Source organism: Anabrus simplex, chromosome 12, assembly GCF_040414725.1.
Source record: "Anabrus simplex isolate iqAnaSimp1 chromosome 12, ASM4041472v1, whole genome shotgun sequence".
NCBI classification, from domain to species: Eukaryota; Metazoa; Arthropoda; class Insecta; order Orthoptera; family Tettigoniidae; genus Anabrus; species Anabrus simplex.
In genome coordinates, this window is record NC_090276.1 from 66,560,634 (window position 1) to 66,575,601 (window position 14,968).

General features: G+C 40.4%; 1 protein-coding gene across 1 annotated transcript in view; it reads right to left on the reverse strand.

Moving 5' to 3' along the window:
• LOC136884065 (uncharacterized) overlaps window positions 1-14,968 on the reverse strand; it is a 100,180-nt gene that overhangs the window by 46,206 nt on the left and 39,006 nt on the right. The window contains exons 3-4 of the mRNA XM_067156090.2: window positions 3,672-3,815; window positions 3,363-3,580 (exon numbers count right to left, since the gene is read on the reverse strand). Coding sequence (XP_067012191.2) covers window positions 3,363-3,580; window positions 3,672-3,815 — 362 coding nt within the window. The remainder of the gene's footprint in view (window positions 1-3,362; window positions 3,581-3,671; window positions 3,816-14,968) is intronic.

A 14,968-nucleotide genomic window follows, 5' to 3' on the forward strand; every position in this document is an offset into this window, starting at 1 on the left:
GGAGATGTGTGGAGGTTCATTTGTACATCATCAGCGTAAATATGGTATTTGCATTTTGGGAGACGTCAGTAATGTAAATAGAAAAACGAAGGAAACAACTCCGTGTCTTTGGCTTTCGGCACTGCCTCTAAGTTGGAATTCTCCGTTGGTGAGTTCTGGGCCTAGAACACTTCTTAAGATATTGCGTTCCTTTTGCTCAATGGTTTCAATGCATGCCTTTAAGTACAAAATTAATGCTTAGTTAATATACTGTAATTCCTCAGTTTTGTGTGTTTGGAGATACACTTTTTGTAATAGATATTTTGGGTTAGTCGATATGCAGTTCAATCTTTTGGCATCTAATTTCATTTGATTTATTATTATTATTATTATTATTATTATTATTATTATTATTATTATTATTATTATTATTGTCTATTTAAAATACACAGATTTCAATCAGAATAGAATATTGATAACGGAGAAAATGTGATTTTTAAATACCTTACACACGAAATAAATGTAAGCAGATATATGCAGTTCGATTATATTCCTGTATCTGGTTGTGCAGAGTAGAGAGGCAATAGTCTGCTTTAAATGTAGTCAATAAATTCCATTAAAACTGATAAACATCAGCACTTCTTTTTTTGTCTGAGATCCACCTGCTCGCTAACTTCCACTACACGCAGGTGACGTAAAAGGTATAATTAACGCTGCCTTTCTAGAGTTAATGGAAAAGCTCTCGTAGCATGTGATCAGCTGTTTTGATTTAATGTGCAAGCTTCGAGATAAAGTTGGGCCATTTCCTACAAAGCGTTGACGTCATCAACCGCGTAGACTAAGTCCTTTAGCACGACGCAGCAAGTCTGGATGCATTCTTTTAATATGACCATAGAATCTGAGCCTGCGTTTTCTAATGTCACCGTGAATATTTGTGTAGTGTTTGATTTCCTGTCTGCCTCTAAGAGTGGATACAGAAGTTGATGGTGATGATGATGATAGCATACTTGTTGTTTAAAGGGGCCTAACATCTAGGTCATCGGCCCCAATGGTACGAAATGAGACGAAATGCAATAAGAAATTAAAATTCCAAAATCCTCCACTGACCAGAATTCAAAACGTAAATGAAGAATGAATGGATGGATATGAATGTAAAACAATTTGTGAATCTGACCAGCAATGCTTCACATTCACAGAAACAAGGGTTAAACAATAGTATTACAGACAAGGGACTGCTTCTATAGCACAATACTGAATCGATGATGCTTGTGGCCTAAAGGGGTCCAAATTCCCACTGATCGGCCCCTCGTAATGGTATTTATCGCTAGAAAAGTAGAACCACCGTATTTGTCGTGTTGCGGTACTAATCAAAAGTAGCGTAGACTCTCGGTATTCCACACATTATGGTGCTACTCACAGGTAATGACATTCGCGCATGTAACATGGTGTCTCGCACATTGCGGCGCCACTTACGGGCAACGCAAACATATGGTGTTCCTCATATAGTGGGTACTAATCGTAGGCAAGCCAGGACCATGGTGTGGCTCATATTTTGATACTAATCACTGGTACTGTAAGTGCTGACAGCGCACTCTGTTGCTACTGTAGACAAACCTATTTTGTACCTAACATACAGTAGTGGCACTACGCGCAAGTGAAAGCGACCCACGGTGTTCATCGCGTGGTGGTACTAATTACAAGTAGTCTCATGGTTCTAGTTCTATCATCCCATGGTCGCCCCTTTTAGTCGCCTCTTACGACAAGCAGGGGACACCTTGGGTGTAATCTTCGGCTGCGTCCCCCACCCACAGGGCGGTAAGCAGAGAGAAAAAAGAAGAAAAAGAAGGGATCTGTCTCTTAGAAAAAGAAAGCCAAGGGTCACGAAGGGCGTGAGAATGAAAGACTCCCCTTGGCCTCGGAATCCTAATAGGGTCGGTGTCGGAAAAGAACAGGAGTTGACCAAGTGCGGTCGCACAGGATAGATGAAAGTGAGGAGCCTGGCACAAGTAAGTGGAAGCAATGCCAAGACTGAGCTAAGGGCCCCGTGGTCGCCATACCATGCCCCCAAGTTCAGAGCCCCTGGGGCCCCTTTTAGTCGCCTCTTACAACAGGCAGGGGATACCGTGGGTGTATTATTCATCTGCGTCCCCCACCCACAGGGGATGGTAGAAGTTGCAATAGGCCTATGTTCAGAAGTGAACATCTAGGGGTTAAAGAAAAAGGTGTAGGACACCGTAAATATAATTGTCTGATTTGGTCTTCGAGATAATCCTAACCACGTATTTAAAAGACAGATAAGTGGACGCCAGTCAAATTAAAGATCAAGGTGTACAAAACCCCTGTCCGGCCTGCTCTGAATGTTGGACAAGGCAGAAAAAGCATGACAAGCGAATGAATGTCACATATGCGACGTTGGGCGGGAGACAGTCTGCATGACAAAGTGCGCAATGAGCATGTGCGAGGATCTTCTTAAGTTGTGGCCATCAGCGACATGGTGGAGTAAAACACTGCCATTGGTATGGTCACGTCAGAAGACAAAATTACCACCACTTAGTACAGAATGCTCTTGCCACTGAAGAGCCGAAGAGGGCGTCCTAATGTAACATGGAAGCGAACTTCTGAAGCCGCTGTAAGTAAAAGTGAAGTGTCATTACATCTGGTGCAGAAACGTCTGACATCTTTTCTCCGAGTCAGACGAGCCGACCCTGAGTGAACTCGGGAGTTCCCGTTCTATGGGCACATATACGGCCAAGAAAGAAGAATCAGTGTTTAAGAGACAGATGTTAAGACGCTGACCATGTCGTGTTCCACCGTGTTGTTACGCGCCAGCCCTGTGTTAATCCCTTTCGATGCTTCTTCCAACGGACTTGTGAGTCAGCCAACCGGGGAGCTCCTAACCGGCCTGGAGGGCATGGCCACCCTTTCCGAGTATTTTTCTCGTCGGCTGGCTTACCTGTGCGTATCTTGGAGATGCAACGAGAATACTCCGTCTCTGTCCACATCGCGAATATTCTGGTGCACATCGCCCGAGCTATAAAAATGGAAGCTAGTCGTGGACAGTCAGTTGGTGCTGGACTCGGAGTCAGCTTTCGACTCGGAGTCAGTTTGAGACTCAGTGTGTTGGCGTTCGGTGGCTGATGAATATCAGAAATCAAAAAACGCAGTTTGAATGCAAACCGACTGAAGTGGGTAACGAGTATAGTCTCTTACACAGCGGTTATGCAATGAGCTTTGCATAAACGTTAGGGGTACGGCCCATGAAAAGCCTTAGCATTTATGTTACTCTCGCTACATAAGTGTAATGCAGTTTCCATAAAGGCCTAGTTTAGTTTATATCGACAAGGACTGAACTTCTTGGAATTCATGCTGGAGATTGACCTTACCTCTTGATGAAGACGCAATGTGACGAATAGAGTGAACTCCCTAGGGAAGTTTCCAGCCTGATTAGTTCCAGTAGAAGGGAATAGTTCTGAAGATGGCACCCAAATGTACGAGTTGGGCTGCAATCTCCAGGCTGTCAGACGACCAGGGACGTGTTCCCATCGGGCTCTCGAAGGATGGAAATAGCGACGGTCATCCAGGGAGAGCGTATCAACAGCACCTGCAACCCAACGATGAAAATTTGCTGAGTTCGTCAGAGGTAACGACTATTTTAACTGAATAAGAAATTAAGGATCTAGAGGTTATCTCACCTTCACAGGAGTACATGTTACACCGACGCTTCTCCTTGTTGTACCCCTGACAACCTTCAGCCTGTCTGCAGAGTCTGTGTCTCTCCTGAGTTCCCTCGCCGCAAGAGGCGCTGCAAGCGGACCAGTCGGACCACTGCTCCCAACCTGAAACAAAAGGAAACATTACTAAAAAATGTTGTTTTTTTCAACTGGGATGCAACCTAAAATTAAACTACTCTATTATACGTATTAGAATTTTTTATTACAATCAATTGTACCCCACTTATTGAATATCTACTGGTTAATTTTGTTTCGAATAACATAAAGTGATGATGTAACTACCGGAATTTCATTGTGCCGTTAGAAAGAGGAGCAATAAAGTGGTATGTTTTGACACTCCCAAGAATGAAGGAATGAGCTAAAAAAAGGCTAAGAAAGCGCAATATCGTCAGATTGTGAGAGAAGGAAACTTTTAATGGAGGAGAATACATTTCAAATTTGAAGTTAAAATATACGCTACAATGATAACCGTGATACAACATCCCATTAGAGGCTTGGCTTACCGAGCTGACTGCTGCCAAAACATACAACCTGCAGATACTGAATTTTTGCCTTATGAGTATAATGATAAACTTAACCAGTTGGCATGGCTTTCTTGACTGAGCCTGCTGTACAAAATACCCTTAAACTGGTCTCACGAAACTGAAGGAACTTTGTTCCAGCCTTAAGTCCGGAATTAAAATCCCTCGACTGTCGGGAATGGAATCCTGATAACTCAGATGCAAGGTAGACGTGCTAACGCTGTATCAGTGGACTAGTGCCAAGGGAAATCCCCCCTCACCATCAAATTACTGACCAGCCCAAATATTCTTCGGTGATTCGTCGAAAAACGGTTAACTCAGACATCGGCCTGTAGGCGATAAATTACAAGCAGATTTAGTCGAAGGAGTTTCTAAATCAACTAGAGCCCTTTGCAATATCACATGAATCTATTAAGCTGTTAAATTCTGTTTCCCAGGAAGATAACTTCAATTATGATGTGTGTACCAAACCCTGTTAAGTTTGATCAGTCTTGGTTATGCTACCATCTATTTCCCCTTATTCTAACAACAAAATGTACTCTAATTCAAATTATTCACGTTAATTTTAAGTAAAAAATAGACAGGTTTCAAATCCAACTTAGCCAATTGTCGTCGTATTGCAAATCTAATCAAGTTGAGACACATTCAGTGGCTATAAACAAAGCTGAATTTTCAATAATTGATCGTTCCATTTCAGTCACATATTCTTGTGTAAAAACCAAAACGCTTCATAAACAAACACTGAATGAATCTGAAGGTAAAATTAAAATATTGTTAATATATGAAAACGTGAAATTCCTTTTTAGGACTGTCATATAACTATTTCAACGTTGGAAACTTTTCTCAGCAGACAAGTTTGGGTCCCCATACCGCAAAAAACGGTAAATTAAGGAACTTCCTCAGTCGTGCCGGAAGTTAAAGCGATAAAGGAACTGAAAAATGTTTCAAATTTGAGTGTTTGATAGCTCTATCAAACTAAGAAAAAAATCTGTAATCACTTCCGGCTAAATGCAGTTCCTAAAAAACAGCCTAATCACTTGTCTCCTTACTCGTCTTCTTTTTGATTCAAATCCTAGCCAAATTACCTTATTTACATAATCCTTTCTGTAATGTGTTCCTTAATTCAATACCCTCAGATATTTTTTGATTCTTTGAAAAATGTCGTCCAAACCGAATGTAGTTATAATGGCTTAAGTAAATCTCTGCTATGACTCATATTAGCTGTCGAAGTGGCGGAAAAATGCAAAATGTTAATCCAATCGACCGGATAATGATGATTAAGGAAAGGATGGTAATTTTTAGGAATGAATACAGAATATATTCTCACACTTTATTATATTTTATTTACCTGAAATTCGTAGCAAATATCCCTGAGATATTTTCAACATTAAGTTGCTAGCCTGAAGGGATACAACTGTGAATTTTATATATTACGAAATTACTGCGTGTTATTGTTATTGAACCGAGTACGGGATTCATTGAAAGCGAATAAGTAATAATTTGGACTTATTTACTGAGTGGAGACATTTTCTAATTTCATCAGCTTCTACTTTCAATTACTCTGAGATTAATGATATTACCAGATCACTATTGCATGATCTTCAGATGATGTTTAATTATTTTGTTACGTAAACACCGGATATGTCATCAGATATTTTAGGCTGTTTTTCCAAAACTGCCCTTCAACTTTCGCCACAATTGTGGAAATAGTTTAATTTTACGTTTTTCATAGTCTGGGGAACCCTAATTTTCAATATTTTAAATATTAAAAATGTCTGCACGCAACAAATGAGTCCAAACGATTATTTATTCGTTTTCAATAAAACTTATTTTAGATTCTATAAGCACAAAACGCAGGAAAATGACAGCACATAAAAACGGAGCATTTTTAAAGGAAATGTGAGAATGCTTTATTTAAAATTAAATTTAACCGGACTCTATTTATGCTTTTGAGATCACCAAGTATACGGTAGTCATTTTATGTATGTTGTACTGAAGCAACAACGTTTTAATGATATGTTCCACAAGGGAAGTATTGTTAGCGACGAATTCAAAAGAGCTTACTTCATGGAGAATTCCAATCATTAATGTACAAAGAATAGAGGTAAATTTTACCCGCTTGCTATTTTTCCCGGTGCGCTAACGATCTCCTTCCACCTCGCTGTTCAGCAGCATGCTTGTATTGCATGACGGATGGGTTGCCTGGCTACAGGAGACAAGAAAGCGTCACGGGCGCTGCATCAGGAGTACTAAGAGCTTTCCCGTGTTCGCTGCTCTTTGTCCCTTTCATATTATCGACATCGGAGCTACGTTGGCAGTTTTGCTGCTCAACCCATAAATAATGAAAGTGGACAATTGGACTTCAGTCTACCTATCCCTTTATTTCCCGCAAATGAGTTACGACAGAAGCGAGAAAGGACAATGCTCCGGCCACATAACAGAAACATTGCCTGTTCAATAATTACGTGTTAACGGTGTTATCCACTCAAGTAACTTGATAGGTAACCATGTTTCACGTCGATGTTGGAATATAAATCTCTTCATATGTAGATTATTCATGGAGTAGATAAGAATTTTGGTAAGGATTATAAAACCATGGATATAGCTTTTATGAGACACAATTAATTAATTATTTATTTCTAGTTCATCATTTACCTGAGTTAAGCATCTCGATATGTACTCATATATAGTTATAATGTACTCTGGACGTACTTTGCAGAGAATAATGTTGTTGGGGGTTTTGAGAATCAAAACTAACGCAACGGTTTCCAATGACATTCAAATTCCTAGAATCAACCGTTCTGAGAACATTGTATATCAAAGTCCTGTTCACCGATTGTGAATATAACATCAACGCGACTTTAGGGGCGAAACGCTAGTATCTACACGACTGAAAATGGTTAAAGAATTTGAATAATTTTATGTCCTGTTGATGTTATATACACAATAGTTGAAATTAAGTTTCAGTTTCAGATTAACAACTTAGTGTTTAATATGAAAGTGAAAAGCAGTTGTTTGTAGCAATTAGAGGTAAACACAACTATTGGGCGATGTTAATGGATCTGCTACAGTACAGGTGTCTAAATAGTACAATATCCGTCAGCTTCTTAAAGAGATATGCAGTCCCCGCTGATAAGCCTACTAGCACACTGCCAGGAAAGACTGGAAATTTTAAGATTGAAAATACAACATTGGTGGAGTGTTCTCGATTCTTTTTCGTTACACAGTATTTGTCTTGTAGCTGAAACGTACTGGTCTGTTATGTGGTGAGGTTAGGTGATCTTGTGAAACAATCGGGTGCAGTAGTATGTAGAAGTGGAGATTGAAAACGCACGTGACATGGAGAATTTTAGCTGTCCTGAATGCTAGTGTGTTTATCTAACTTAGAAGAACTAGATATGGAAGGGTGTACATAAAAATGTTCACACATCTTCAACGGGATCCCTTAGGTTGAAGAAACACTTGTTCATTCTACATTCAAAAGAAAATTCCCTTGTAGCAATCTAATTAAAAGTACGATACGAATCATCGGCAGCAGATGAAATAATGAAGTATGGAGTTCTTACCGATAAGTTTCGCAGTAGGATGTATTATTTGAATTGTTCGCCCTGGGTCACGTTTAAGACGTTAGAGTTTGAATCACGGACTTGCAATGAGCAGATGTGTGACTTCGTTTCAAAACGAGAGTGTAGGAGAAATTGATGTCGTACTTTTACTTGATTTTGTATATATAGCGGTTCTCTAGCCTTACGTAAAATACGAATTTTGATTTCAAAATAATCCCACATGCATTGGCCGACAATGGAATTGTGGCCACATTGATCAAAAATCTCGTTTCAATCCCCTCAAATAATTGTGATTCAGTATGTTATTTAGAATCTTACTTGATTCAAATCTCACCGATTATATTGCGGCCTGCGAAAATTTTGAAACGCCACCGGAAAGAGCCGGGATCGAACTCGACAAGTTCGGCTGTGAAATGCCTGTAGCTCAGGTGAGTGTAGATTTACGGAATTTCTAAATTTCTGTCGGGCTAGTTAAAACTGGATTTTAGGACTCTAGGAATCCAACTAGATCCAGATAAAGCATCTAGATATTTGGGACTTTTTGGAGTATGAAATGGAAAAAATGGTGCAATGTGGTCGAGTGAACTTCGTGCTCGACACAGCGAACTAATTGAAACGTACTGGAACAAATTAAAATTTGAATAAACGCCGGAATATATAATGAAACTCATCGTCCTTCCCAGCTCACCGACTAACGAATGATGAATAAATACATAATAATTAAATAAGAGAGGAACAATTTATTATATAAATAAATGTAAAGCTGCTCCATGTATGAGATTAAACAATGTACAGAGTACTAATCATTATAACAAATAACAATACTGTCATTCCTATACTAAATTTACCTGGAAAGGTGACATAGCGTATATGTTGAACGACACTAGGTCTCATAAATGTGGTGGATATTAGCTGAATCCGTCAGTATGTTTACACAAACGTTTGCCAACTCTTTCAGACGAAATTTCGTGGAACACTTGAGGACAGTACCTGAAACTGATTCTCTCAACTCAGAAACAAGACCACATAGCTCGAACTTCCAGGATCCATACAGTTAAGAGAATTTCTTGTTATATTGTTCTTTTTAAATGGGTTTCTTTCCACTATGAACCAAGGTATATTGGTCCAGCTCAGTGTTTTCAAACCAGATAATCTGGTCAACAATAATGGCTGGGAAATCATTCAAGCTAATTACCGCGATGTTACTGAAACGATAGGATCCATCATCACCAACAATGGCCAAATTTTCATGGCAGTCAGATTCTTTCTTGAATAGTAGGTCTTGTAGCTCATGGTGTCGTGAGTTTATTAGTAATCGTACATACGAAGAGTTACCGATTGCAGGATAAGTGTGTTTTCTCTCTCTCTCTCTCTCTCTCTCTCTCTCTCTCCCTGTGTCACATCTCCAAAAGTGGGTTGACTCACTGCTCAAGAAGTAAGTGAAGAATTGTAAACTAATAAAATAGTTCCACAGTAGAAAAATTTTAATTTTAAACTGTATGCCCACCAAGGGAAAGAAACATAACAGCATACGAACTGTTGTCCTAATGCAGAAAGACCACTATGCTTCCCACGCAATATTCCAACATGTTCAAATTTAACAGCCAGTTCCGGTGCATTGAAACACTTGGAAAAATTTCAACTGAGAAGAATGGACTAATCTTTTTATACAGCAGTTTCTGGACACTCTGTATAACACACGTAACAATACCCTGAATAAAATAATTAACACACAATGTTAATGTTCGGTATCTGTGTATACTTTCAAATAAATGAGACCTTTCCTTTATGACCTTCATTTCAGTAGAATAACGTTCCATCTTATTGGCTTCAGATTTCATTCTCATTCTCCCCTCCACCTCAATCTACTTCCATGTCTCCTGAGGAACTGATACGACAGCCGAATTTAAATAAGAAGCGGCACATTTCTCGAGTGAAACCCGTCTTCTCGTGTAATTCTATGGATATAACGAAATTAGTTCAATCTCTTCTGCTCGATTTCCCTCACCGCCTATTTTCCTCCTCCCTCCACACTGTCGGGGTGGTAAATAACGTCATTCTGTTAGTAACGTCCTTCAGTGAATACAAACATCTCAAGGGATTTAAATTCATATGTAAGCTGCCTTTTGTTCCGAGAATAAGATTAGAACTTCCTCTCAGAGCACTACCAATTCTCCACAGTGGGAATAGATTACCTCAATCCTTTCGATTTTTTCGGTAAATAAGTGTAAATTGTTTATTTTAAACTCTTCCCAAAACAACTGCAGGTTGCTCAAGGTGCCAAACAAGTACGTGAATAAACACGACAGCAATAGGTGAAGGGATTAGCCCTACACGAGATAGTATTGAGTTAACTAAGAACAGGAAAGAAGAATGGATAACTATTGTGAGGCACGTCAAACATTTACCTGAGATTCGAAAGCATGGAGTCCTTAAGGGTGGTAACGGTGATGTTTACATGAAATCTCTACTCAGAGCAAAGGTACTTCAACATACATACATACATACATACATACATACATACATACATACATTATCATTATAGACTGTTATGCCTTTCAGCGTTCAGTCTGCAAGCCTCTGAGAATTTACTAAACATCGCCACAATCCTCGATTTGCAACTAGTGTTGTGGCCTCATTTAGTTCTATACCTCTTATCTTTAAATCGTTAGAAACAGAGTCTAACCATCGTCGTCTTGGTCTCCCTCTACTTCTCTTACACCTCCATAACAGAGTCCATTATTCTCCTAGGTAACATATCCTCCTCCATTCACCTCACATGACCCCACCACCGAAGCCGGTTTATGCGTACAGCTTCATCCATCGAGTTCATTCCTAAATTAGCCTTTATAGCCTCATTCCGAGTACCCTCCTGCCATTGTTCCCACCTGTTTGTACCAGCAATCATTCTCGCTACTTTCATGTCTGTTACTTCTAACTTATGAATAAGATATCCTGAGTCCACCCAGCTTTCGCTCCCGTAAAGCAAAGTTGGTCTGAAAACAGACCGATATAAAGATAGTTTCGTCTGGGAGCTGACTTCCTTCTTACAGAATACTGCTGATCGCAACTGCGAGCTCACTGCATTAGCTTTACTACACCTTGATTCAATCTCACTTACTATATTACCATCGTGGGAGAACACACAACCTAAATATTTGAAATTTTCGACCTGTTCTAGCTTTGTATCACCGATCTGACATTCAATTCTGTTGAATTTCTTACCTACTGGCATCAATTTAGTCTTCGAGAGGCTAATGTTCGTACCATACTCATTGCACCTCTTTTCAAGTTCCAAGATATTAGACTGCAAGCTTTCGGCACAGTCTGCCATTAAGACCAAGTCGTCAGCATAGGCCAAACTGCTTACTACATTTCCACCTAAATGAATCCCTCCTTGCCATTTTATACCTTTCAGCAGATGATCCATGTAAACTACGAACAGCAAAGGTGAAAAATTACAGCCTTGTCTAACTCCTGTAAGTACCCTGAACGAATAGCTCATTCTACCATCAATTCTCATTGAAGCCCAATTGTCAACATAAATGCCTTTGATTGATTTTAATAACCTACCTTTAATTCCATAGTCCCCCCAGTATGGCGAACATCTTTTCCCTCGGTACCCTATCATATGCTTTCTCTAGATCTACGAAACATAAACACAACTGCCTATTCCTCTCGTAGCACCTTTCAATTACCTGGCGCACACTGAAAATCTGATCCTGACAGCCTCTCTGTGGTCTGAAACCACACTGGTTTTCATCCAACTTCCTCTCAACGACTGATCGCACCCTCCCTTCCAAGATGCCAGTGAATACTTTGCCTGGTATACTAATCAATGAGATACCTCGATAGTTGTTGCATTCCTTCCTGTTCCTTGCTTATAGATAGGTGCAATTACTGCTTTTGTCCAATCTGAAGGTACCTTACCAACACTCCACGCTAATTTTACTACTCTATGAAGCCATTTCATCCCTGCCTTCCCACTATACTTCACAATTTCAGGTCTTATTTCATCTATTCCTGCTGCCTTATAACAATGGAGTTTATTTACTATCCTTTCCACTTCCCCAAGCATAATTTCACCAACATCATTTTCCTCCTCCCCATGAGCTTGGCTGTTTGCAACACCACCATGATGATTTACTTTTATATTGAGAAGATGTTCAAAATATTACCTCCACCTCTCCAGTGATTCTCTGGGATCTATTATAAGTTCACCTGAATTACTCAAAACACTGTTTATTTCCTTTTTCCCTCCCTTCCTAAGATTCTTTATTACTGTCCAGAAAGGTTTCCCTGCTGCTTGACCTAGCCTTTCCAGGTTATTACCAAAATCTTCCCATGACTTCTTTTTGGATTCAACAACTATTTGTTTCGCTCAGTTTCGTTCATCTACGTACGAATCCCTGTCTGCCTCGGCCCTTGTTTGGAGCCATTTCTGGTAAGCCTTCTTTTTACGTTTACAGGCTGCTCTCACTTCATCATTCCACCAAGATGTTCGCCTTTTCCCATCTTTACACACAGTTCTTCCTAGGCATTCCCTTGCTGTTTCTACTACAGCATCCCTGTATGCCACCCATTCACTTTCTATATCCTGAACCTGCTTACTGTCTACTGTTCGAAACTTCTCACTAATCATATCCATATACTTCTGTCTAATTTCCTCGTCCTTGAGATTTTCTACCCTTATTCGTTTGCAGACAGATTTCACTTTCTCTACCCTAGACCTAGAGATACTTAGTTCATTACAGATCAGATAATGGTCTGTATCATCGAAAAATCCGCGGAAAACTCGTACATTCCTAACAGATTTCCTGAATTCAAAGTCTGTTAAGATATAGTCTATTATGGATCTGGTACCCCTAGCCTCCCATGTGTAGCGGTGAATAGCCTTATGCTTGAAGAATGTATTCGTAACAGCTAAACCCATACTAGCACAGAAGTCCAGCAAACGCTTCCCATTCCCATTAGCTTCCATATCTTCCCCACATTTTCCAATCACCCTTTCGTATCCTTCAGTTCTATTCCCAACTCTCGCATTGAAATCGCCCATTAGCACTATTCTATCCTTGCTGTTGACCCTGACCACGATGTCACTCAATGCTTCATCAAACTTGTCAACTTCATCCTCATCTGCACCCTCACATGGTGAATACACGGACACAATTCTTGTCCTAATTCCTCCCACTGACAAATCTAACCAAATCATTCGCTCATTTACGTGCCTAACAGAAACTATGTTGCGTGCAATGGTATTCCTGATAAGGAGCCCTACCCCAGACTCTGCCCTTCCCTTTCTAACACCCGTCAAGTACACTTTATAATCTCCTATCTCTTCCTCATTATCCCCCCTTACCCGAATATCACTTACTCCTAGCACATCCAGATGCATCCTCTTGGCTGACTCAGCCAATTCTACTTTCTTTCTTCCATAAGCCCCATTGATATTGATAGCTCCCCATCGAATTCCATTTCGTTCGCCAAGTTGTTTCCAAAGAGTCCCTTGCCTGTCAAATGGGAGTGGGACTCCATTACTCCCATAGGTCCGAGGCTTGCTTAAAGTGTTCTGAGCCCGGTAAATTCATGAAGCAGGATGCTGCCCTACTTGCACATAGTCCAAGTGAGGATCTCTCCTCTAACGGGTTATGGACCACCGGTGAATTGTATAGTCCTAGCCGCCTGAGCACAAGGAGGGCCACGACTCAGAATATGTCCGAGATGCCCATTCCCATTCCATAGCAACTGGTATCCCGACTCTCAGGACCACTTACTAGGCCACTCAGCCGTTGTCCATGGTTCACGAACTAGGACGTGACTACAGTAACCCACAAACATGAACCAGGTACTTCAAAAGGTGATAAAAATTGTTATAATTCCATGGACACGTAACATCAAGATGATTACTGAGATGGTTCCGGGTTTGTACTTTTGCTCATACTACTTCGGTCAATAAGTTCGTAGACTGGCACCTACAGTGTGGGCAACACGCCGAACATTCATGTACTGCAGTCATTATCTTCTTGGAAAGGCGCCTACAGTGTAGGCAAATCAGTGTACACCTATGTAGGTACTACAGTCAATAAGTTCAAGGATTGGCGCTATCAGTCCAAGGATTAAATAATCTTTTGACCCACATTTTCTCGTATTATTCCCAACGTAGGAATTCGGGCGATTTCAACTTGATCATCTCAAACGTTTCGCTATCTGATTGTCCTAACTTTTCCCAGAACTTGAAATATTCCCCTTTCTCAAACTACGACATTCTCAAGTTCCGCCGCTGACATTCAACTACCCTAAACAATAGAAACCGTAATTCAGCTTATACTATAAGCACGCAACTGCCTCTTGCTGGGACTAGCGAAGAAGTGTCACGGCAACATCCTGTGGTATAGTGCACCACAGAGACACTAGACGGCCTGTCCACGAACTTAATGACGCTACTACGAAGTAGTTTCACCGTTTGCTCATAAATTCTTTTTACACCACATCGACTACTTCTGGCTCGTTTTAGTTGGACTCAAATCTAATTCCGGGATCAATGATGAAGAATTTAGAACAGGATGGTTTAAAAGCAATAGCGTCAATGCGTCGGTCGTTACCATTCTCGGAGAGATTGTATATTTCTCCATTGATATTTTAACCTTGTCATCTCAAGGTGATAAGCAACATTTATCTAGCTGCATTAAGGCGTGAGGTGCGTAGAAAGTCACGTTGTGGACAGGCTCACACGACGAATGAAAGAGCTTCGAACTCTCCGTGGCAGAATCTGCTAGGTAGAGTAAGCACAGCAGAACGATTGGCATTCATTTTTACTGCGTCCTGCCATTCACGATTGCGAACTCATGTATTCGAATATGTTTTGAAATTAATTACCTACGATAAATCTATGTACAATGAGTGTCCAAAAACAAGTGTAGTTGTGTCCCGTTAGAAAATGGGCAGCATTGCAGATAGCTAGGGAGTAGCTCAGCCGTCTGTCTCAGACACCAGTGACGTGAATATGGTAACACGTCGTGCGTAAACCGACTTTGAACGTGGGATGATCATCAGCGCACGTCACATGTATCATAGCATTGCGGAGATTAAACGTGAATTCGGGTTTTTGATAGCAAGATTTTCGGGATTTACATCATTTTATAAAAAGTTGCAAAATAGACAGCATGAATCG